The following is a 26018-nucleotide window of genomic DNA, read 5'->3' as shown; positions in this document are numbered from 1 at the left end:
CCACAATGTAATTTATTTTATCAGAACCTTTACAATTTACAATCAGCTGGGAAAAAGTTTTAACAAAGTGGGAAAGGACAAAGGAAAGAGAGAAAACAGTAGCCTTTGAGAGGAAGGGGAGAGGTCTGAAAATAATAGAAAGGGAAACTTGGGAGAAACAAACTTGATCACAGTTTTTCCGAGCATCAATCCCTACTTAAATGCAATTGGATTCAAGTTGTTTTTGAGTACTTCTGTCCATGTTTTATGGTTTTCCTGTCTTCTTCCTCACTCTCAGGCTCTCAACAGTTAATTCTTGCTGCTATGATTATGCCTGTCATTAGCAGCTGCCCCACTCCACTAGAAGGGGACTCTGTTAACGACAAGGAAACTAAAGAAAAAACTAAAAATTTAGTAGCACCATGTATATAATAGTCACTAGATTCTGAGAAACTATCATGAAAAAAGAAAATGAATTCCTGCCCATAAACTCTATGACACTAATTTTGATGATTCAAGACATTTTTTACTTTTTGTTTTTTTTGGCTATGTTCCAGATATTTGAGGTTATCCCATAAAAGTCCTCTGAACAGGTGATGGATAACTATATTCTAAAGTACTTAAAGTATGATACATTTTCCTCATAATTCCTATATATAGCAAGTCCTACCAAGTGCAAAGATGAACCTACTTACAATCTACCTCTAAATTCAAGGATTAATTAGTTCACGGATTTGTAGCAAAAGAACTTTTGTTTTGGTTCATTTCATTAAAAGGCACCAATTTTTAAAATTCATTTTCAGAATGCAGGGATGTAAGCCACCAAATGTTACCTTCTCAAGGAAGATTTTTCTACCTTCAAGTTCACAGAAAAATCATGAAATGAAAGTATTAGATGAACACAAATGGATTATAAAGCCACCTAAGACTAATGAAATTCACTACATAGTCCACAAAGACCAAGAAATTAATATCAAACTCAAATATCTTATCTTGCTAAGACTACTACACAATATATATTTTCCTAATTATATAGCTCAAGCTGCCACTTCTCTCACACCATTTTTTAATATATTCTACATCAAATAGAGATTTGATTTGATAATTTGGTAATCATTTAAAAATGACTCTAGTTAAAATAAAAATTAGAATCTAGAATTCAGAATCTCTTAAATACCAGGATTTAGCTTAAAACATTACCAGTCTTATTATTCTACTGTTTATACTTCATACCAAACATATCCTTCAAATAAGAACCTATATTTTCATATTTTAATAAAACATTCAAACAATTACACTAAACAGTGGGACATTTAATAATAAATTTAATAGTAAACTTCACTAGGTTACAGTGCTCATATGCATCAAGTGATGTTTTCCCAATCAGCTCAAAGAAGGAAAGGAATATAAAACTAGATTTTTAAGAATGTTAATAGCAATATTAATCTTCTTTCCTTAGTCATGAAACATTTATAACAAAGGTATGACTCAGCTAAAATACACAAGTACTCTTAAAATAAATGACCAATAATTGGGATGTAACTGAAAAGGAAAATAACTTGATTCATCTGAATAAAGCATTAAAGAGAAATTAAATAATTTGTTCATGACCCTAAAGACACATACATCCAAGTGTCCACTTTGTAATAAATGAATAGATAGCATTTTACTTAAGAAATACAAAGACTTTTTTTATTAGAAATGACTTAATAAATCCAAAACTGAAAGGGAAAACATCGTTTTTTAAAATAAGGCTCTCCTATTTAAGTGGTTAGTTTAGGTTTTTTGGCTGGTTTTTTTATACCTTTGAAAATTCTTCAGGTTCCTTTATATCTAGTGACCGTGTTGCAAATTCTAGTAGTTCTTCCGAGTTCTCCAAGGCATTATTACACTGACTGAGCTGACTCTAAAAAACAATAACAAATCTTTAAAATAAAATTTCCTATTTCCATGAGAACCTTAAATATATACTGTTATAATGAACTTACAATTTTAATAGCAAAAACTTAAAAAATATTTTAGGGAGCTATTAAAATAACATATTCACTAGTCATATATGTAACAAATTTTAACTGTCCTTTATATTGTATTTAACATCTTTCCATAATTTGTCCAAAATAGCTTAACTGCATACAGATACAGATACAGTCATCATTTAAAAACACAACACAAAATAAAGCAATTATAAATAGTTCAGGTCAAATTTACTTACAGATTTTTCTCAGTCAGGGCTGTCAGAAATCCATCAACAATTTTTTTTTTTTAACTATCAACAATTTAAATTAAAATATCAAAATAATCCATCTGCAGAAAACATCCTCTATAAATGAAGACTAGGTTTCTTGATGATATTTAACAATTTAAACTAAAGTTTATGAATCAAGTTACAGGTACATACAGTTGAGCACAATTTTAGTACTCCATTCATCATATTACTCAAGTAATACATACTACCATAAATGCTAATTTATAGTTTCCAAAATTGGATAACATAGGAATCACAAATGCAAGTGCCAAGATTTCAAAAAGAATAAAGAGGAACAAAAGATGGTAACTGTTACAGTGATGTGCCCTGTTAGAGTGATGTATTAATTTCATGTACCAGTCGTCTTTCTTATTCAGTTCTCTGTCACTCTATCATCTGTGGTCTAAAACTAAGCCCAGTCGTGCAAAAATATTGTTAGTGATACCTTTAAACAAAGAAACAGATCTATTTCTAAGTTTTTTAATGTACCCAAGGTTCTTCTTCAGAATGTTAGTATCTATTTACTACTACCTATTCCATATTCAAATCTACTTAGGTATCCCTTAAGATCAGCACTAAGGATAAACTATGGCTCATTTTATTGGTTTCTGAATGTGTTATATCTCTGGAAAAGGAGAATAATTTTGCCATATTTTGGGTTAAGATAGGTTTTCATGTATTATTCTAAGAACCTAACCACAATTTCCTAAAAATACTACTATTCCTAGTGTTCCTCTTATGAGTTCCAAAGAATAATTAACAAACCACCATTTGAAATATCCCAATTGTATAAGCTTTATGAAAAGTTTAAGCAAAATCACTGAGAACAAACTGGTAGCTACAAATGGTCTACACAGGATCACTAGGGGAGACTAAGTTAATGTAGTATATTAGAGTAAAAAATAACAAAAAAAATAAGCAATATATCTCAAGAAACTATTAAAGTGAAAGAATCCAATCTGAGGTCAAAGTTTAAGATAAAATATCTTATTCTAAGAAAATGCTATGGGCACACCTGGTGGCTCAGCTGGTTAAGCGTCTGCCTTTGGCTCAGGTCATGATCTCAGGATCCTGCGATCGGACCCCATATGGGGCTCCCTTGCTCAGCGGGGAGTCTGCTTCTCCCTCTCCCTCTGCCCCTCCCCCTGCAGGTACGCTCTCTCTCTCTCTCAAATAAAATCTTTAAAAAAAAAAAAAAAAAGAAAGAAAATGCTATGAATTTGCTTTCAAGTCAAGAGGAAAAGTTTAAAAAAAGGGTACAAAGGAATATAATTTAAAGACAGTAACTTGTCAGTTATTTAGAGTGATAAAATTTTAATGAAAACAACATGCTATCAAGTTTATGAACCCAAAAGAACAGAGATGTTCTACTGTCTCCAACTAAAGAAAGAAATGGCATTGGTAGCCAAGTTGTGATTCTTTTTAATAATTGGTTTTTAAACTATCCCAAAAAAGCTTTATGGTTTGAATTACCATTAGGCTGATACCATCCTAGCTATTCCTTTGAATCATAACACAACAATGAAGTTATGTTCACTAAGCTTGTATTTCAACAACTCAGTCTTACTTTGTAGCCTACTGTCATCTCAGTATCTCTTCATCTCCCCTAGATCACTATTCCTATGAAAAAAAAAATTGCCAAAATTTTGTGGCATTGAGAGGCAAGTATTAAGAGTTATAAAGGATAATTGGATGTACAATAAAAAAAAAGGAAAAAAAGAAAACAATGGAATCACTGGAAAACACGAAGATCTCAAGTGATGATACAGGAAGTGAAAATGGTCCTAACATCTTTGCAGTCACCACTTCCAAACAGTATCATCTCACACCCATTAAGATGGCTACTACCAAAAAATTTAAAAATATGGATGAATGGGTGATGGTGGTCAAGAGGTACAAATTTCCAGTTATAAAATAAGTCCTAGGGATGTAATATACAGCATGGTGAAAAGAATTAATAATATACTGTATATATTTTTTAAAGTAAGCTCTAGGCCCATTGTGGGGCTTGAGCTCAAGACCCCAAGTTCAAGAATTGAATGCTCTACCAACTGAGCCAGCCAGGTGCCCCTACTGTACTGTATATTTAAACATTGCTAAGAAAGTAGAACTTAACTTATCAAACTTCACACCCAAGATACAAATGATGGTCAAGAAATGGGCAGAAGACATGAACAGACATTTCTCCAAAGAAGACATACAAATGGCCGACAGACATATGAAAAAATGCTCAACACCACTCAGCATCAGGGAAATGCAAATCAAAACCACAATGAGATACCACCTCACACCACTCAGAATGGCTAAAACTAACAACTCAGCAAACAACAGATGTTGGCAAAGATGTGGAGAAAGGGGAACCCTCTTACGCTGTTGGTGGGAATGCAAACTGGTGCAGCCACTCTGGAAAACAGTATGGAGGTTCCTCAAAAAGTTAAAAATAGAACTACCCTATGACCCAGCAATTGCACTACTAGGTATTTATCCAAAGGGTACGAACACAGTAATTCGAAGGGGCCCGTGCACCCCAATGTTTATAGCATCAATGTCCACAACAGCCAAACTATGGAAAGAGCTCAAATGTCCATTGACAGATGAGTGGATAAAGAAGATGTGGAATATTACTCAGCCATCAAAAACAATGAAACCCTGCCATTTGCAATGATGTGGACGGAACTAGAGGGTATTATGCTGAGCGAAATAAGTCAGTCAGAGAAAGACAAATACCATATGATTTCACTCATATGTGGAATTTAAGAAACAAAACAGATGAACATAGGGGAAAGGAAGGAAAAATAAAATAAGATGAAAATTGAGAGGGAGGCAAACCATAAGGGACTCTTAACTATAGGAAACAAACTGAGAGTTGCTGAAGGGGAGGTGAGTGGGGGAAAGAGATAATCAGGTGATGGGCATTAAGGAGGGCACCTGATGTAACGAGCACTGGGTGTTATCTGCAACTGATGAATCACTAAATTCTACCTCTGAAACTGATGAAAAAAATATATGACATACATTTAAAGCAATGATTTGTGAACAGTCTCAGAAAAAAAGAGTAGATCTTAAAAGTTCTCATCACAAAAAAAAAAAAGTTCTCATCACAAGAAAAAAACGTATAACTGTGTGGTGATGGATGTCAACTAGACTTACTCTGGTGGTCATTTTGCACTATGTATAAAAACTAAAATACTACATTGTACATCTAAAACTAACATAATGTTATAGGTCACATCTCAGTTTATTTTTTTTTAAGATTTTATTTATTTATTTGAGAGAGAATGAAAGCGAGAGAGATCACAGGAGGGAGAGGGAAAAGCAGACTCACCGCTGAGCAGAGAGACTGACGCGGAGCTCAATCCCAGGACCCTGAGACCCTGACCTGAGCCGTAATACTGAATAATTTTACTTATATGAGGTATTTGGAATTATTAAAATCATGGAAACACACTGGTGTTTGCCAGGTGTGGGGTAAGGGGCAAACAGGAAGTTGTTGTTCAATGGGTATAGAGTTTCAGTTTTAAAAGATAAAAAGTGCTAGAGATCTGTTACACAACAATGTCAACAGAGTTAACACTACTGAACTGTACATTTAAAAATGGTTATAAGGGTAAATCTTGGGTTTTTATCACAATTAAGAAAAAAACAAGATATCTATAACCAAAACAAAGTTAATAATCATTTTTCTAGAAGATAAAAGTAGTTATTCATAGAAATTCACTGATTTTTGCTGTCAATAAATCAAGTATTAGACTAAAATTATTCATATTTAAATATGTTAAGTGATCTCACCTGTAACTCTTGTGACTTACGAGCTTGTTCCTGCTTGATACTATTAATCATACTTTCTTTCACCTCATCCAAAATAGAATATAAACTATCAAATTCTTCATCTAACTCCGAAAGTATGTTAGAAGAATTTTCCTGTTTAATAAACAAAACAATGATTTTACTGAAGCTGTCAAACACTGGAAAACTAAAAGATACGCTTAGCAAAGGAGAAAACAGATTCACAGTATAAACTACCTCAGGCTAAAATCATATAAACAACAAAATTCTAGTATGTGACATAGGCTTTAAAAATAAGTAAACCCTAGAAGCTGGCTGCTAATGCTGACAGCACTCTCGCAGTTATGTTGTGAGTTAAGCAGCTTTTTATGGACTAGACCATATTCTTTTCACCTTTTAGAACACTGTTTCCACAAGACAACGTGAAAGGTTGTTTTAAGGATGCCAACTTGTCCAGACCTTCAGGTTCCAAGGCAGACCAGACCCTAAGCCAGTGGTTCGTGACCCTTGTCGTGCATCAGAATCATCGATGGTGCATTCTAATAAAAATATTCGAGATTTTGATTTCATAACTAAAGAATAGTGTGCACATACAGGGACGGGGCTAATTTTGTGAACTCTTAAAATCTTTCAGGTTGTCTAAACCAGTGCATTTACTTAAGATATACAGAACTTAAAAGACCAAGCAATTCCTTACTGGATGTAAGAGATTTATCAAACACTGAATTTTAGTGCTCGAAAGAACTCAGAAGTCATCTACTGACTAGAATTTGTAGTCAAACTCCTAAATTTTAGGAGTTAAAATACAGAAAGGTGACTTGCCCAAAGCCACACAACTAGTTACCGGAGGTAGAATCAATAAAGCATTTCAAGCCTGCTGACTTCCCAGAGTTCCTCACTGCCTCAATTAAGCAAGATGCTGGTATTTCAACAATAACTTAAAATATGTGTGAAATCTCTAGATGAGCAATATCCCACACTTGCAGCAATTATGACACAGAAGAAATTATGTTAGGCATTTTTCAATTTTTTTTTAAATTTTTTTTTAAAGATTTTATTTATTTGTTTATTTGACAGAGAGAGACACAGCGAGAGAGGGAACACGAGCAGGGGGTAGTGGGAGAGGGAGAAGCAGGCTTCCTACTGAGCAGAAAGCCCGATGTGGGGCTCGATCCCAGGACCCTGGGATCACGACCCGAGCCAAAGGCAGACACTTAACGACTGAGCCACCCAGGTGCCCCAGGCATTTTTCAATTTAGATGAATCATTCAATTCAGAGAATTGGCACTGGTTAAGAGAACTAATACGTAGCATCTACTGTAATAACATAAACCAATCTTTTGCTTATAATTTTTCTTTAAACATTTTATTTATTTATTTGACAGAGAGAGATACAGCGAGAGAGGGAACACAAGCAGGGGACTGGGAGAGGGAGAAGCAGACTCTCCAGAAGAGTAGGGAGCCCAATGTGGGGCTCGATCCCAAGACCCTGGGATCATGACCTGAGCCAAAGGCAGAAGCTTAACGACTGAGCCACCCAGGTGCCCCTTTTGCTTATTAATTTTTATAAAAGCCAGACATCACCTCACCGGAGTCTTACCAAAAGTGGTGTTAATCATTTTACTAATTGACTTACAGTGATAAAGAACAAGCTGTGGCAAAAGAAATGTGCAGTCTGGTAGGCAAAGGACCTACGTCAAATCTCGCATTAACCACTTAGTAACAGTGTGACCTCGGACAAACAACTTAAATTCCTGGACCTCAGCTTACTCATCAGTAAAAAGAGAATGGACTACTCAAACCAATGGGCACATCCTTACAGTCTCTTGCCTACTACCTCTTATGCTCCCATCTCCAGGGACAAGAATGTAGCTAAATTCCCCCTCTATTTTTTTTCTGGATTCTAAGGTAGAATACTAATAATTTACTAACCAGAAAAATAGTTTGGGCTAGCTCACAGTCTCTTTTTCCAGATGTCAAATGTGATGATTCTCTTATATATAGATCAAGAGCCTTAGGACAACGAGCTTTGCTTATTTAAAGACAGTAGATTCATAGATTCACCAAATTTTCCAGTAAAATAGTTTGGGAAAGACAGTTAAAGTGGTGAAGATCTTAATCAACTAACTTCAATTACAACAAATTCAGAAGTAAAGGAAATACAAGGACCATAAGGTTTAACAGGCCAAGACCCAGGCAATAACCTAGATTCAAACAAAAACCATAGAAAAGGATTTACTGTCAACAAGTGTCCTATAAATCTTGTTTACTTCACCAAAAAATGACCATTAAATTCACTAAGGCATATTCATCAACATTTGATTATATACAGTATGGATTATCTCCCCAAACCTGGGACCATTTCCTTAAGTATTCCTCTTTCTCATTAGGCACTTTTTTACTTTTATTTTTTACTTTCTTCCAGTTCTATAAGTAGACCTCTTACCATCCACATTTTCCTTCCACTATTTATTGTAAAAGAAATGGTTAACTTCCCAGTACTCCGAAAAAATATAATTTGTTCTTAATTGGAATTACAAAAGACAAATCTACAATGGAAAGGGTCAAAAGTGAGCACTATAATATTCCCTACCAACTACTATTGCAGTCTTCTTCTTTCCTTACTATTTGACCTTTCCACTGACAGTACAGAAATAGTAAGGAAAACATTTTTATTTATCTACCATTTAAAAACCTTACTCTTGAGGCGGGCGCCTGGATGGCTGAGTTGGTTAAGTGTCTGCCTTCAGCTCAGATCATGATCCCAGGGTCCTGGGATCGAGCCCCACATCAGACTCCCTTCTCAGCCAGAAGTCTGCTTCTCCCTCTCCCTCTGTCCTTCCCCTCCACTTGTGCGTGCACACTCTCTCTCTCTCTCTCAAATAAATAAAATCTTAAAAAAAAAAAAGCACATGCATTTAAATAAATAAAAGAAAAACCTTACTCTCACCTCCTTTAATTTATAATCTAGAGTTAATGTAGTATATTTATACTTCTGATTTGGCCCAACAATCATTCACTGTGACATATTACACAAACATTTTTAAAAAGATTAATACCTGAACTCCTTTTAGTGTTTGGTTTAGTGTATCAATAAAGTTCTGAATTTCATCATTTTTATTTGCCAGGGTTGAAATGATCCTTTGTAGAGCTTCCTAGGATTAAAACAAGAAAGACACTTAGCATTATGATATTTTAATAAGAGAGTTATAAACGTAACAATTCTCTAAACAAACCATGCAAGAGGAGAAATGTAAAGTTTCTCATTGTTAAATTTCCAAAGGCCTATAATTACAAAAGATGGGATATGTATTTGTGCTGCTTTACAACCTCTTATTTCTAGGGTACATTTTAATCACCACCATACCGTTCATACTGAAGATGATCAATATTATTTAATACTAATAGTATTATTTTAGGTCACAGGGCCAGGGCCAAGGAATAAAACCAAATCCTTAAATGTTGCAAAAACAAATGGAACTTTCTAATATGATATTAGGCTACAAGGAAGAAAAACAAAGAGGCAGTAAAAGTTGACATTTTATTTATTTATAAAAATAAAAAACACTTTAGAAATATGAAAGTAGATAAATTTGTAGCTAAAATTATAATATTCATTGCAATATTTACAGATGCTGTAAACCCATAAATAAGTTAAGTAATTTTTGTAGCAAATACCTCAGACTTTTTGATAGTGCTTCCTATTTAAATAAAACACTTGGTTATTTAATCTTCCCACACTCTCTAGCTCAGTGCTGTACAATAAAATTTTCTGCTATGATGGATATATCCTATATAGGCTGTCCAAAATGGTAGTCAATAGCTATATGAAGCTAACGAGCTCTTGAAATGTAGACAGAACTGAGGAACTCAGTTTATTGTTTTTAACTTTAATTATTTTCACTTTTTATAGCCACATGTGACAAGTACTGTCATATTGGACAGCACAGGTCTAGTTGTTCAGTAACTCTTCATGGGTAGTAATAGCAAAATCCATACAAGGTACTTGTACTCTCAGTAAAAATCAAATGCAAGTACTTGTACTTTATAATTTTCCCAGAAGCACAAGCCTTGTTTCTGTAAGCACTTACAAATGTAAATAATTTAATAATAAATAATGTTTAATAAACATTATTAAATCACTTTGTGATAAAGGTTCTCCTCAAAATATAATCAGACATTGATAAAGAGCTATATATAAAGAGCTCAGGAAATAAACTGATAAAGGGATAATATTTTAATAAATGTTCATAAGGCCTTATAGTAGTAAAAAATTAAAAATAATCACAACAGTTCTCATTTCTCACAAGAATCCCTGGAGATAAGCAGGTATTATCATCATCCCTGAGGCTGCCTAGGGCTCTCTGCTGTATTCACTTCCCTATACTATTTCTTCCCATCCTCACCACTGGTGGTATTTTAGTATAATAATACAATGAAATTATGCTATGAAAGAAGATTAACACCAAGAGTTAGCTGTTTATCCTGTTGGTGTTCCTCCCAGAAACAGGTGCACCAAGATTTGAATACAAAGACAACCAGCAGAGGGGCAGAATGAAGCTGGGACTTGGGGCAGGAGTGGGCATAGTTGTAGGGGCAAGAATGGTAGTACAGAGATGTAGAAAAGGAGGGCAGTGGACTTAGTCTTCCAGTTATTCATCCAAGGTTGGTTCTATATCTATTTAAAAACACAAAAGAAGAGTAAAAATGGTTCTGCACAATCACTGGACTGTGTAGAGTAACCTTCAATTAAGACTGGGCTCTCTCAGTTGAGCGTTTGGCTCTAGATTTCAGCTCAGGTCATGATCTTGGGGTCATGAAATCGAGCCCCGGGTTGGGCTCAGCAGGAGTCGCCTTGGGATTCTCTCTCCCCCTCTCCCTCTGCCCCCTGACTCTTGGCTCTCATTTCCTGCTCTCTCTCTCTAAAATAAATAAAGAAATCTTTATAAAGAAAAAAAGAGACTAGGCTCTTTTTGGTAAATGGACTATAGCTGTCTCCCTTTTTATCGCTCCTAATGGTAGGGGTCCACATCCATATGGTACAGATGGGAAAATGGTAGCAAATGCTAGGAAGTTAAAAATTATGCTCTGTCTCCAAAATCCATGCAGTTTACCTCTTTAGAATACTGTCTCTAAGTCTAACCAATTTGCCCATCATAAGAAATATCAATACAATAAATTATAGATTCTTTTAAAATTTTTGTTTGCTAAGACTCTTCATGACATAAAACTGTTAGAATTTCCGTAATAGAGAATCATTGCTTGAGGTTAAGCTCTGTCCAGTGCTAAGCATACTCGTGAACTTCAAAGTAAAAATGAAAAGTCTTCTAGGAGAAATTTTATCCCATGAAAAGGAGGAGTTAGGCCCAATGAAGTCAACTCAGTAACTAAATTTCAATCACCAGGATATATGTGAGTTCAACAAACACTGAAGGAAATTTCACAAAAAAACTATGAAGCATTGGTATATAAAAAAGGCAGAACTAGTTCAGAGCCAAAACAAAACAAACAAACAAATCCAAAAAACCTCTCTAGTACAAAACAGCTTTCCACTTTTATTTTTTGTCTAAATTTAGTAACAAACTCTGTATTTCGGGAATTCTGCAGCAAAAATTCTTTGGAGATAGCTAAAGCCTATTTGTCTCAGCTAGGTAACCTCTAAGCTCCAAACATTTTAATGAGAAGCCTCCTACCATTTTAAAGCTCCCAGCTATTTACTGGGTATAGTCAAAAACATCTAAATGCTTTAATTTTTATTAAAGTTTTCAAGCTAAATCCTTTATACTCTTAAGAGTTACCTACTTACTGGGGCGCCCGGGTGCCTTAATTGGTTAAGCGTCTGCCTTCAGCTCAGGTCATGATCCCAGGGGCCTGGGATCGAGTCCCGAGTCAGGTTCCCTGCTCTGCAGGGAGTCTGCTTCTCCCTCTACCCCTCCCCCCACTTGTTTTCTCTCTCTCTCTCTCTCTCTCCCTCTCAAATAAATAAATCTTAAAAAAAAAAAAGTTACCCACCTACTGAAGGTTATTAGACTCTGTTCTCACAGTAATGTTAGAGGGAAGAATACAGCCTTTACCAATTGCAACATTCAACAGAAATATAGTGAGGGCCAAATAGTAGCCACATCAAAAAAGTAAAACTTAAGTGAAGTTAATTTTAATATTTTACTTAACCCAACTGATCCAAAATATTATTTCAACATGTAATCAAAATTTAACAATTACCAAATTCCTTCTTTCCTTCCTTTTTGGTACTAGGTCTTCACAATTTGATGTGTATTTTACACTTACAGCACATCTCAATTCAAATGAGTCACATTTCCAGTGCTCAATAACCAAATGGGGCTCAAAGCTACCATACTGGACATAGCTTTAGAGGCCTAAACCATCCAAATAGTCCATATGTTTCTAGGACTGGGACAGGGAGGGCAAAGAGCCTATATAGATCTGCTTAATTTGCAGTTAATAATAAACAAAAGCTTTCTGAATTTTTTCTTGGAATACCAGAATTTCTATATATGTTTACCATATGCCAGATTCCTGAATTATAATAGCTGTATGTGAATATAAGCTAAAATGTTACAACCAAATTCCTTTATCAGAATTTCACTAATTTCTCAGTTTTTATTTATGTAAATATTACCTTTAGAAATGGAAAAGTAATATAATATTACCACCTCTCAAAAACAAACACACACACACACAAACAAACAAACAAACCAAGGCATAAGCAGCTCTCCTTTCAGGATCCCTCTAATACCATAACAAGAGAAAGCTACTCTTCTCTCCTGTAAAACTTATACTGCTCATTGGTTTTGGTTGGAAAAAACTTAAAAGTCCATGTCAAGGTTGGTATCTGACAAAAACAAAGCTGCACCTGAAGACAGCTGACATATAAGTTATACAAACTTAATCATCAGGATCCTCCGTGTATGGTACTGCCCCATACCTCCAAGATATAATACCCTGAGATTACAGTTAATCTTATGGTTAAAGACTATTAAAAAAAAAAAATCTAATGGTAAAGACTACTCCCCTTTCATTCATTCAAAATTCTGCTACCACCAGAAAATGAAAAATGACCTTTCTCAATTTGTACTGGCCCATGAAGTGTTACTGGCAATATTTCTGGAAAGAAACCCTATGATCTGTGTGTTAAAGCTTTTGGGGTAATGGTATTCTATATGAATTACCTAAGGCTTTAAAAATACCATGCTCCCCCAGAAAGTGGTGGGGAAGGAAAGGTCTTTAAAGGCTGATATACTATTTCAGGGAAACATCATCTCATTCTTTGAAGAGAAAACGCTTTATGGCTCACATTTTGCACTTCACTGGGAGTTCTAGTACAGAATGAGGGTCTACCACAGAACACCTAAATAAAGGGCCCACATCCTGAGAAAAACAGCTTACCTTACTGCCAAAGTAACAAAGACTGAAGTCTGAGATTCTCAGGGTGGGGTGTTACTCCAATCTCTAGGTAAGGAGAGCTTTGGAGCCTTGCTGTAATATACACCACTGAGATGCTCTACAAATGGACAAGCCAGCTGTAGAGGGCTTTGGAGCCTCAGCATTTAAGGTCACCTGTATTTTAACAGCTACCAAATGTATTAGAAAACATGACTGCAGTGGGGCACCTGGGTGGCTCAGTCAGTTAAGCGTCTGCCTCCGGCTCAGGTAGTGATCTCGCTCAGCAGGGAGTCTGCTTCTCCCTCTCCCTCTGCCCTCCCTGCCCCATGCTCCCTCTCTCACGTGCTCTCTCAGATAAATAAAATTTTTTTAAAAAATAAAAGAAAACATGGCTGCAGAAGAAACGATCATCCAGATGACTAAGAGTCAGAACCCAAAGCAACCAATGTGACCTTGGTAGCAAATACAGATGAAGTGCTGCCTCTACCCTAAGCTTTTCTAAGAAGAAAGGAAGGTATCCTGAAAGTTCTGCAAGGATAGACTGCTGAAGGGCTCCAGAAGCTCTGAAGCCACTTGCCCTTTAATCTGGTGAGAATGATCAATTGCAAAAGACTATAATTAAGAACTCATATTTACTATTCTCCTATAGTGGAAGTTCATCAGGAAGGGATGAGAAATAAATTATCTAGGGGACCAGGGCTTCAACCATTCTGGTCCTCATAAGAACAGGGACTGGCTAGACTAAGGGTGAAAATGGCATGAAGACAGAAAGAACTAAGGAACTTGGAGCTGAGCAGAACTGGGAAACAAACTGCAAGTAACCAAAATATTTAAGTACCACCACCAATACCAAAACTTATAAAAACTAAAGGATTAGGATTCCATGAACTGAGTTCTGAAACTTAACTCCAGCTTGTGTATGTGCTACACAGCTAAAGTTTTCTGTAGGTGGTGGGACTCAGAGAAGAGGTGTATACAGGGATAGTGTGTGCCTAATATATAAAAGGTATGCAACAGGAGGCTAGCTGAATAGGTATCAAATCCAACATAATTTTGTTAAAGTGTTTTCTAAATATGGCTGGCAACATGCCAGGGCAGGATATCTATATTCAGAAACTTAGAGAAAGAATTTTAAAGTTTTAAAGAATTAAAAGATACATAATCCTTTTGAGTTTTCTACCCCACTTTATCCCTTTAGGGCCTCCACAATTAATCAATAGCTTTTATAATGGAGACACAGCAATGATAAAGAACTTGAGGAGGAAGCACAAAGCCAAAAGCCTCAATGAATGTAATGTAAGCTCTGCATAATCGGAGCACCATCAGATACAGAGCCTCTCCTCTGAGCTCCAGAACATTTTCATCCAACTGCTTACTTGGAATCTCCACTTGGATGTCTCATAAGCAGTTCAAAACTCAACATGTCATAATGTCCCCCACTAAACCAGAGCCCTTCTCTAGTGTTCTATCTCTGCAAATCGTGGTACTAGCTGCAAAATCAGAAACTAGGCCATCATCATTACATCCTCTCCTTTCATTTGTTCTCTACGTGTAGTCACCAAGTCCTGTGAATTTTACCTCCTAAATAGTTCTATAATCACTACTACTATCTTAGTACTAGTCAATATCATATCTCTACTTACACTCTTGTAAAACTTAACTGGCTTGTGATCCATTCTTTCTCCCCAATAACCAGTTCTGTATACTGCAGCTAGAATAATATGATAGCATCACTCTTCCTGCTTAATAGTTGGTCTTCAATGGCTTTCCACTGGTCCTTGGATAAAACTGAAAATCTTTAACATGACCTGTTAACACAACCTTACATACTCTGTAAAACCCTGCATGATCTTCCCACTGCCTACCTCTCTTGCTTCAACTCACACCAGATTTCTTCTTCCTTGCTGCATTCCAGCTGCGTAGCCTTATTTTTAACATGCCTTGTTTCCCACCTGGGAACCCTCACACCTATCAGTTCCTCTGCCTATAAGCACTGTTCTAAAACATATACATGATGTATTGTTAAAAGAAGTTCCAACACTGGGGCACCTGGGTGGCTCAGTCATTAAGCGTCTGCCTTCGGCTCAGGCCATGATCCCAGGGTCCTGGGATGGAGCCCCGCATCGGGCTCCCTGCTCAGCGGGAAGCCTGCTTCTCCCTCTCCCACTCCCCCTGCTTGTGTTCCCTCTCTCGCTGTGTCTCTCTCTGTCAAATAAATAAATAAAATTAAAAAAAAAAAAGTTCCATCATTAAGACAAGTTCCAAAAAGGTATTTATGGAATGAGCTCAGTGTGATATATATTAGCCTCAGTTATTATAAAACCCTGATGATGAAGGAAGACATCTGCTCTGTGGGATTCTATCATTGTGAAAGGATGCCTACAAGAGTCTCAGATTTCATCTCAGACCTCAAGTCTCCCACCACGTTCCAATATAATTATATTTTGCAAGACTTCAGGTGGCCATGACTAAGGGTTCTAGGTGATATAGGTCTGAAGATATGCTTTGCCAAATACCAATTCTGCTGGATCACAGTAAAATATATAGGACATATATCTCCAAAGGAAGGTGCACAGGCAATCTCAGCCATTATCCTTTGGTCAAGATCCACAGTTACCAGGATCTCAAAAATAAAACTACTATATCAAGATTGAGCCAGTCAATTACTTGACTAAGGAAATAGGCTAAGGTAAGTGCTACGCTAACAAAAACCAAAAAAAAGTACGGTGGGGGGAGTATACACCCCAGCCAAGCACAACTGCAATCATTCCCATGGAATGGATCAAAAATCTAGGATGCTGGGATGTACAAGGCATGAGGTACCCTCTTCAAAGGAGCATAGCTTAATGTTATGCTTATAGTCACAATAAATCATATGAAGTAAAAGCACAATAGCCTCCGAGCAAAATAATAAATAACACTTTTATACTCTTAAGTGCCAAGCACCATTTTAAGCTCTTTACATATATTAATTCATTTAATCCTCTCAAGAATCCTATGAAATAGGACACTATTATTATCCCCATTTTCTAATTTGGAAGCTGAGGTACAGAGAAGTTAAATGAATGTTTGCCCATGATCTCAGCGCTAAAATGTGGCAGCCTGGATTCAAATTAAGGCAGTCTGACTCCTGAGTCTGTTGCTCTTAATTATTACACTGTACTACCTAAAATAAAGATCAGAGGTACATGAAAAGAATATCTAAGGGCACCAAAAAGACTAAGATTTTACTTCAAGATTGTAAAAATTAGAACTGATCAACAAATTGTAACATGTACCACCCTGCCAGATACAAGGGCAACCTTACTGCAAGTATATCATCTTATACATGTGAGAACATGATGACTTCCAACATTTGAAATGGCATGGTTCTAATGGTTTTAGCTTAATATATGTGAAGATGACAAATTCAAATGCTGTCTTAATTCTGCTACATCCAACAAAAAACTGCCAGCTTGGGTTACTTACTTGAAAACTATCCAGTGTAACCAGCCCCTGAAATTACGGTGCAGAAACTTCCTGTTCTTAGAACCAGTGGCAGAAAACCATGATACCCAGGCTTATATGCTAGTCTGAATCTGAGGACCTCCATGACCATGTGGTCATAATTAGAGAAACACTTTGACACCTGTGTTTCCCACCAGCACCTACTCACACCAAGAGATTTCTGATTCAAATTCTACATTAGTATTCCAGACTGCTGAAATACACAAATCTGTAATCACAGCAAATATCACTAGCCAATCTACCATTTAAGAGGGTCAAACTATTTTTATGGTAAATTTCAGTAATATTCACTAAGCACCTTCTAGGTGCCAGGAACTGTGCTAAACTGTCAACATGGAGTATCTTTTTAATCATCACAACAGATTTTTAAGAAGTACTATCAGTCTTTGCATTTTATGGTTGAGGAAAAGGAAGGTTAAAGAAGTTAAGAAATTTTCTCAGATCACACAGCTATCAAGTGGCCATCACAACTCAAATCTAGGAAGCTGCCTGTACTTTTATATGACCCTAGGCTGCTTCCACTGCCGTGGAGTGTACAAAACAAGCACAGGATTTCTGCAATCAGAGCAAAGGGATCAATGAAACCAGGATACAACATTCCTGGAAAATATCCTAATGCCACCAGGAATGATGCCACTTGCATCACACCACACCATAGACTTCTCCTTTGAATTAGGTAATAAGAGTTAAATTCCACAAAGTTCTATCCAGCTGATAAGCTAGACAACCAGAATCTCACCAGCTCCCCATAGCTCTGGCAACGCAAATAGGAGTATTTGCTCAGGGGCGCCTGGGCGGCTTAGTCGTTAAGCATCCGCCTTCAGCTCAGGTCATGATCCCAGGTCCTGGGATGGAGCCCCGCATCGCATGGGGCTCCCAGCTCAGCGGGGAGTCTGCTTCTCCCTCTCCCACTCCCCCTGCTTATGTTCCTGCTCTCATTGTCTCTCTGTCCAATAAATAAATAAAATCTTAAAAAAAAAAAAAAAAGAGGGGCGCCTGGGTGGCTCAGTCGGTTAAGCGTCTGCCTTCGGCTCAGGTCATGGTCTCAGGTCCTGGGATCGGGCTCTCCCTCTGCTGCTTCCCATTAGCGCGCTCTCTCTCGCTCTCTTTCTCTGTGTCAAATGAATATGTAAAGTCTTTTAAAAAAAATTAAAATTAAAAAAAAAGTATTTGCTCAGATGTTATGTGAAGAGCTAAAAAAGGAGAATTATATATTGCTGAGGAATTCAGGAATCTGATCATCATAAATAGCCAGATGGTAGAAAGCCATGCCCTCTTTTAACACTACCTATTTACAGAGGCAACTGAGGTGATCCACAGAAAAAAAATCTAGTAAAAGACCTGGTAGGGAATTCTGCCTTTAAGCCCTGAGCCCAGCTGTAAGACATCAGGACAGAAGAGGTACTCTCCCACCTAGGATCTGAAGAAATATAACGAGTGACAAGCTAAAGAAGCCTTATCCATGCACAGTGACCTTTGAATTGGTTGTTCCATTCACTGAAGTCTAGGAAGCTCACATTCAGCCAAAGAAACCAGAGGTCCCACCATCTAACTGAGGGAGGTGCAGTGGAAATGAAGACAGGGGTTAGTATAAACTAACAACCCTTCTGAAGGGCAGCTTGGCAATACATACCAAAAGATTTTTAAAAGTTTAGAAACATTGACTCAATAATTCCATTTCTACTAAATTTATTCTAAGTAAATAATTTAAGGTATAACCAGAGACTTGGCTACAAGATGTTCATCTCAGTGTTATTTATAACACTAGAAGGTTGGGACCAACATAAATATACAACAAAGAGTACTGATTAAAAACCAAGCAATAGGGGCACCTGGGTGGTTCAGACGGTTAAGCGTCTGCCTTCGGCTCGGGTCATGGTCCCGGGGTCCTGGGATCGAGCCCCACATCAGGCTCCCTGCTGAGCAGGGAGCCTGCTTCTCCCTCTCCCTGCCGTTCCCCCTGCTTGTACTCTCTCTCTATATATAATAAAAAATAAAAAATCTTAAAAAAAATTAAAACCAAGCAATACATCCATACAAAGAATTCTGAATTAAGTGTAGAATAATACTAACACGATAAAAGATTTATATTAAGTGAAAGGCAAACTATAAAGCAGTATTACCATAGCATAATACCATAGTCTTCATAAGTTTCTATATACATGTAAAAAACTGGAATGAAATACTATAAATGTTAAAACAGGTTATCTCTGGATGGCAGGATTATGGGTGATTTTCATTTTATTTTCATCTATCTATAGTTCCTATTTTCCTACAATAAGCTTTTTATTACTTATATTTATAATGTAACAAAAGTACACAGTGCTAACACCTTGTTATAAATTAGCTCAAAATATAATTAGCTATCAATCAACAAGTATCAGTAACTAAGACCAGGTTCTATCAGAACACTGTGGCTCTGAGTGCCAACTGAGAATGAGAAAGAGTGCCAACTAAGAATGTAAAACATACAAAAAGAAAGCTGGAGATAAAATCTACCAACTTTAAAATATTATCCACCCTAGGTTGGAGTGGATTATCTATCACCATGGCAAACATTCAATATGTGTTTACTGCATGAATAATCCTGCTTACATTCAGTCAGGCATTGCAAAGAAGCACTGTGTTAAAATTAAAATTAAAAAAAGAGAGAGAGAAAGAAAGAAAGGAAGGAAGGAAGGAAGGAAGGAAGGAAGGAAGAAAATAAAGAAGGAGAAAGAAAAAAAAAAAGAGAAAGAAAGAAAGACGGATGGATGAATCTGCTTCACCATCGACCTCTGAACTGCCTGGGTTGGAACTGCATCAGTGTACTTATAAATGGATTTTCTACAGTTCAGTACTGTAAATATATTTTTCTTTTCTTATAACTTTCTTAACATTTTCTTTTCTCTAGCTTACTTTATTGTAAGAATACAACATATGATACATATACAAAATGTATGCCAAATGACTGTTTATGTTACCCATAGGCTTCCAGTTTACTATTTCAGTCAGCAGTAGGCTATTAGTAGTTAAGTTTTGGGGGAGTCAAAAGTTATATGCATATTTTCAACTGTGTCAGGGGCATGTCAGCACCCCTAACCCCTGTGTTGTTCAAGGGTCAACTGTTATTTCCAATTTTTTAAAACTCCCAAGTTCAAAAAAAAAACCATATCTGTATTTAAATATAGTGATCAAGAGTATGTCAGTACGGTCCTTTGAAGAGGGTACCTCATGCCTGTATATCCCAGATTACTTTGATCCATTCCATGGGAATGACTGCGGTTGCATTTGGGTAGGGTATATAAAACTCCACTTGTACTTTCCTGTTCACGGCTCTACTTTATAAAGCTAAGACCCTCCTTCAAAAAAGAAAAAGAGCGGGTGCCTGGGTGGCTCAGTTGGTTAAGCAACTGCCTTCGGCTCAGGTCATGATCCCAGGGTCCTGGGATCGAGTCCCGCATCGGGCTCCCTGCTCTGTGGGGAGCCTGCTTCTCCCTCTCCCACTCCCCCTGCTTGTGTTCCCTCTCTCTCTCTCTGTCTCTCTCTGTCAAATAAATAAATAAAATCTTTAAAAAAAAAAAAAAAAAAGAAAAAGAGCTGGAGAGAGGGGATACAGATACATACACACACACATACACACACTAGAAAAATAATGATTTTATCAGGGCATCAAGACAGACCAAATTCCAGGGTTTTATATAAATCATGTTCTATTACTTTCTATCAACTATTTTCACTAGATTTAATTAGCTTCTTTAAAAAAAAAAAAAAAAACAACTACTTTATAGGGACGCCTGGATGGCTCAGTCGGTTAAGCGTCTGCCTTCAGCTCAGGTTATGATCCCAGGGTCCTAGGATCCAGCCCAAGGTCAGACTCCTTTCTCAGCAGGGGCTCTGCTTCTCCCTCTCCATCTGCCCCTGCCCCTCCCCCTGCTCCTGTGCACATGCACGAGCGTTCTCGCTCTCTCTTTCTCTCAAAGAAATAAGTAAAATCTTAAAAAAAAAAAAACTATAGGGATTCATTCCTATTAACATCTTAAATTTTAATTACTCATATCACCATTAAAGACAAAGGATTCAGGAAAGAAGGGTGGTAATGAAAAAAGCTTGGGCTGTGAAGAAAGACCGGGCTTAAATTCAGACTATCACTTGCTAGTGTGCAACCCTGAAGAAGTCAGTTAGCCTGTGAGTTTGGTTTTCCATATAGATGTGCAACTGGAATATGAGCTATCATGAGGGTTTAAAGCAGTCTAACACAATACTGGATGCAGAACAATACTCATCAAGGGCCCTTGAACAACACAGGGGTTAGGGGTGCTGACTTCATTTTTCTTTCCTTTCTTTAGGAAATATTTTTTTGACTGAGAAGAAGAAGTAATTTTGGAACATGAAAATGGTTGGTTTTCTGGATATGGTGGAGGTCTCTGAATTGCTAAGGTACAATATGAAGGAAAAGAAGAGCAAATACCAGGGTAGAGGAGGAAACTGGGATAAGGAAGCCACGTGTATACAGCTACTTGCTACAGCCTGTCATGCTTTAAAACTCCCCCTATTCTGGGCGCCTGGGTGGCTTAGTCGTTGAGCGTCTGCCTTCGGCTCGGGTCATGATCCAGGGGTCCTGGGATCGAGCCCCGCATCGAGCCCCACATGGGGCTCCCTGCTCCGCAGGAGGCCTGATTCTCCCTCTCCTACTCCCCTTGCTTGGGTTCCCTCTCTCGCTGTGTCTCTCTCTGTCAAATAAATAAATAAAATCTTGAAGAAAAAAATAAAAAGTAAAAAATAAAACTCCCCCTATTCAGTTCAATCTCCCCAATCTACATTTGTCCGGTCTTGCATAGTCAACCCTCACCTATCACTACCACTTTCCAAGTAGAAAGTAAAGAATATGCAGGAAAAAGTGGGAGAAACCAAACAATTTACAATGTATGCTCTTGGCAACCTCTCTCCCTTCCTCTCCACCATTATTATCCTACAGCATGTACCTTTCCTAGAAACAGGAACCCCTATGAACACAAATGATCTCCTGTGCAAAACCTTAAACTCAAATTCTAAGGGCCAAGATTCTAGAAAGGTGTAAATGTCTGTTGTTTGATTGGTTTCTTTGAACATATGCATTTAATCAGGTACAGAAACCTTTGGGATTTTATCTTAAAACCACTTAAGGACATAATCAAAAGGTTTGAGTATCAAACAAAGCCACCTATCCCTAACACATCCTGTTCGCAAAAGTGTCCCAGAAACTCGATATAAACAAAATCCTTCTGTTTATTTCTAGGAGATAATACTGTGGTTTTCTGTATCCAACAGTATGCCTTACATACCCAAGGCAATTATGTTTTCCTCCCCTACTCAAACAGAGCATCTGTTGCTAACACAACACTGAAGTCCAAGTTATTTTCACAGACAAAAAAGCAGCTGGTCAAGCTAATCCATCTGCTGACTAGCCACCATCAAGCTTCTGTAAGACTGTCCAGTTAACTTAACCCCTATTGTCAGACTGCATGAGTCAGAACTCCCAATCCTCTTTCAATTAGGATTTAACAACTCTTCTTTGACACCACCATTTGAAATCACTTATTGCAGATATAAGAACAGAAAACATATTTTAAAACTTAAGGACAAAGGTTAAAAATGGTAGACTGGATTAGAAAAATAGTTATACAAATTATCAACAAAAGGAGAAAGTTATTTTGAAGTTGAGATTATGAAATACATAACAAGAGCCAACAGTACTTAATGTATGCTAGGCACCAAGGATTTTTAAAAATTAACATGATCCTCACAATAACCCTTTGAGGTAAGTACAATTGTTATCTCTATTCTATAGATGGGAAAATAGAGACACACAGCAAATTACCCAAGCTCATTCAGCTCATAGTTGGTAGTAAGACTGGAGACCTGGCTCCAAAGCCATCCTCTTAATAATTTAAAGCCCACATCCCAATGCCTTACTAATAGGTGTATATTCAAGCCATCCTCACCATTTGCCACTTGCAGTACCTTACCATTTTCCTTACAGTGACTAAAGTACCATCCCTGCTACTATTTTCATTATAACTTTTTATTTTATTTTTATTTTATCTATTTATTTGAGAGAGCGAGCATGACAGAGAGCAAAGAGCACAGCGGGGGGAGGGGTAGAGGGCAAAGGAGACTCTCCAGCAGAGTAGGGAGCCCGATGCGGGGCTCAATCCCAGGACTCTGGGATCACGACCTGAGGCAAAGGTAGACACTTAACCCACTGAGCCACCCAGGCGCCGGTCACTGTAACATTTTATAACAAGGAAGAAAAATCATGCCAGGGGTGTACTACTTAAAAAGAAATACACAGTTCATCATTAGTTGAGGTATATAATTGATTCTGCAGTAATTCATGAGAAAAAGATGCTAAAATTCATAGCAATAAATTGGTTATAAGCATTAACACCAGATTCTCGTTTTAAGCTATAGAAGAAAATAGTTTTTTATTAGAAATATTATTTGATACCAACAAATGAAATGAAGTTCAACACATTCTCTAACATTGAGAAGGTGATTTTCAAAGTTACCACAAAGAACACCTAATTCTTCGCTACCTCTGGGGAAACTGCTCGTGGTACTTGCAGCTACTCAAAAACACCATGTGGAATGAGACCAGATTAGTTCAGATCTTAGTCTCACGGCTAGTGATAGGACCTTGCAGGAGCCACAAATTCCAACTCTTGAGTCCTTACTGAAGTGAGGGATAATGCATGCCCTGGCAAAATAAGATGATCCATATTAAAATACTCTTTAAAATTATATTTTACAACACACAGAGTATTAGTACCTTGTCTTTGTAAACTTTAAAACACTTTTTCATAACGAATTATTTTACCTGATTTTTACAGTAACTCTATAAAATATTCTTACTTCACTGCATAAACGAGGAAATAGATTAATCACAGTTAAGTGATTTGCTCAGTATCACAGAGCTAGTAAATAGCAGCATGGAACCCAAGTCTCTGCCCTTCCACTTGCCCAGAACTAACAACATCCATTCAGCTATCATACGACTTTTACCTGAAAAGTTAAATAAGCTGTGAAATGTTTTACCAATTTAGGCAGAGATGTTTTATTTATTTATTTTAAAGATTTTATTTATTTATTTGACAGAGAGACACAGAGAGAGAGGGAACACAAGCAGGGGGAGTGGGAGACGGAGAAGCAGGCCCCTCCCCGAGCAGGGTGCCCTATGCGGGGCTTGATCGCAGGACCCTGGGACCATGACCCGAGCTGAAGGCAGACGCCCCAACGACTGAGCCACCCAGGCGCCCCAAGGCAGAGATGTTTTAAACATATATCTACTCAAAATACACAAAATGTAATTTTTTACATATGTCTAATAGTCATGGAAATGAAAATTGAGTATACCCAATTGAGTTTCAAGATGCACGCATACAATTAAATTCATATGAACTTTAATAAAATACTATAATAGTCAACGGGGCGCCTGGGTGGCTCAGTTGGTTGAGCGACTGCCTTCGGCTCAGGTCATGATCCTGGAGTCCCTGGATCGAGTCCCGCATCGGGCTCCCTGCTCGGCGGGGGGTCTGCTTCTCCCTCTGACCCTCCCCCTTCTCATGCTCCCTCTCTATCTCATTCTCTCTCTCAAATAAATAAACAAAATCTTAAAAAATAAATAAATAAATAAAAATACTATAACAGTCAATGCTTAACACATCACTACACGATTTTCCCGTGTCCCCAGTGCTCCTTGAGGAGGTGAACATGGTCTAGTAAGTTTTTCCAGTGCTTTCCATCTAATAATAGAAAATAATGGCCTCTTGAATATGCCCTTGTGTTTCCCTGCTACATTATTAATAACACTTGTGTTCGCCTCCTATACTATACTTCAGTTACTATCATCTAACAAAGAGAACAGGGGTGGTTGATTTCTATACAGGGATCATGACTGAATATTCATAACTCTAACTGTATTCAAAACACTGGCTATGTTCTCGAAACATTTTTTTTCCTTAATTGAAATTACTAGTTCTGTATATCCTCTCCCTAACTTGTTCGGAAAGTATACAACAGGCCACACCAAGCGTTAAGGTAACTGTGACTAGCAACAAACCAGTCGAAGAGGGTGGGACTGCTGCGTCCTCTCCCAGTTCAACTAACACTAAACATCAAGACCTGCTTGCGAACGGGTCACGAGGCGGGTGGGAGCGGGGGGCGCGGAGATGTGGCTCCTGACCTAAAGCAGTACGTACTGGGCCAAGAAAGACGGCTGCGTCGAGAACCGAGCATCAGCTTCGGCGTCAGCAGGGAGACCCCGTGCGCCTCGCCTTCTGCTAAGGAGGGATGCACCCGCGCTCGCACGCGGGGAGGCTCGAGAATCAAAGGGGGCCTAGCGCGCTGCACAAAATGCCTGAGAAATGGGGACAGCTCCCTTCTTCCCCTCAGGAGGCAGGGCCCAGGGCCAAAGGCCAGCTTGAGTCACCGGGCGCGGTCCCCGCAGCCTGGCGGGCGCCGCTTTGCTCTCGCGGGGAAAGGAGCGGAGGGTGGGGGGACCCGACAGCCTCGCCCTCCGCCGGCGCCGCAGCCAGCCTGGCCGGGCCAGCCCCGCACGCCCACCGCCCACCCGGCCCCGGGCGCCCCGCCCACCCTCCCCCCAACCTCGGCGGCCCCGCGCCTCCTTCCCCCACTTACTTTCTGGGAGTCCATGGCCAGGGACGAAGTCCGCTGGGCCCGAAACCGCGTCGAAAGATCGTGCGGCGAGGCGGACGGAAGTCGGGCGCGCCAACACCGTCCCCGCGGCCACCGCTTTCCTCCACCGCCGGCTCAGCCTCAGCCTCAGCCTGCACCGGCGCCGCCCGGCCCCGCCCGGTCCGCGCCCAGCCCGCGCGCGCGCCGTCGTCGCGCCGCGGTTGCCAGGGTGAAAGGGCGGCCCGCGGGAGGGAGGGCGCCCGGAGCGCCCTGCGCATGCGCGCGGCCGTGGGACGGGATGGGGCGGAGGGTGTCCGTTGCTGGGTGGGAGGGGCAGAAACGAGGGAGTGCTCGCCCCTTAGGGCCGCGGGTCCCTTGACTGAAGCTTTCCTTCCTTCTCGCATCATTTTTCCTCCAGCACGCGCGCTATCGCTGCAGGCCT

General features: G+C 38.6%; 1 protein-coding gene across 5 annotated transcripts in view; it reads right to left on the bottom strand.

The window, feature by feature from the left end:
• Window positions 1–25791, bottom strand: part of FSD1L (fibronectin type III and SPRY domain containing 1 like) — a 65437-nt gene extending 39646 nt beyond the window's left edge. For 3 of the 5 annotated variants that reach the window (XR_006792187.3, XM_045882821.3, XM_045882823.3), the window contains exons 1-4: window positions 25580–25791; window positions 9070–9165; window positions 6014–6145; window positions 1784–1885 (exon numbers count right to left, since the gene is read on the bottom strand). Coding sequence is in view for 4 of the 5 variants with exons in the window: in XM_045882821.3 (XP_045738777.1) it covers window positions 1784–1885; window positions 6014–6145; window positions 9070–9165; window positions 25580–25594 (345 nt within the window). In the remaining variant the exon portion in view is untranslated. Of the gene's footprint in view, window positions 1–1783; window positions 1886–6013; window positions 6146–6403; window positions 6550–9069; window positions 9166–25579 lie in introns of those variants that run through there. The other 2 variants (XM_045882825.3, XM_045882824.3) reach the window with 2 other exon arrangements.
• Window positions 25792–26018: the final 227 nt, after the last annotated feature.

The sequence above is a fragment of the Mirounga angustirostris genome, unplaced genomic scaffold, assembly GCF_029215605.1.
Source record: "Mirounga angustirostris isolate CCGP_5_RB_7025 unplaced genomic scaffold, mMirAng1.0.hap1 SCAF_15, whole genome shotgun sequence".
Lineage (NCBI taxonomy): Eukaryota > Metazoa > Chordata > Mammalia > Carnivora > Phocidae > Mirounga > Mirounga angustirostris.
Note: the sequence above shows the minus strand (reverse complement) of the source record. Positions and strands in the feature narration are given on the sequence as shown.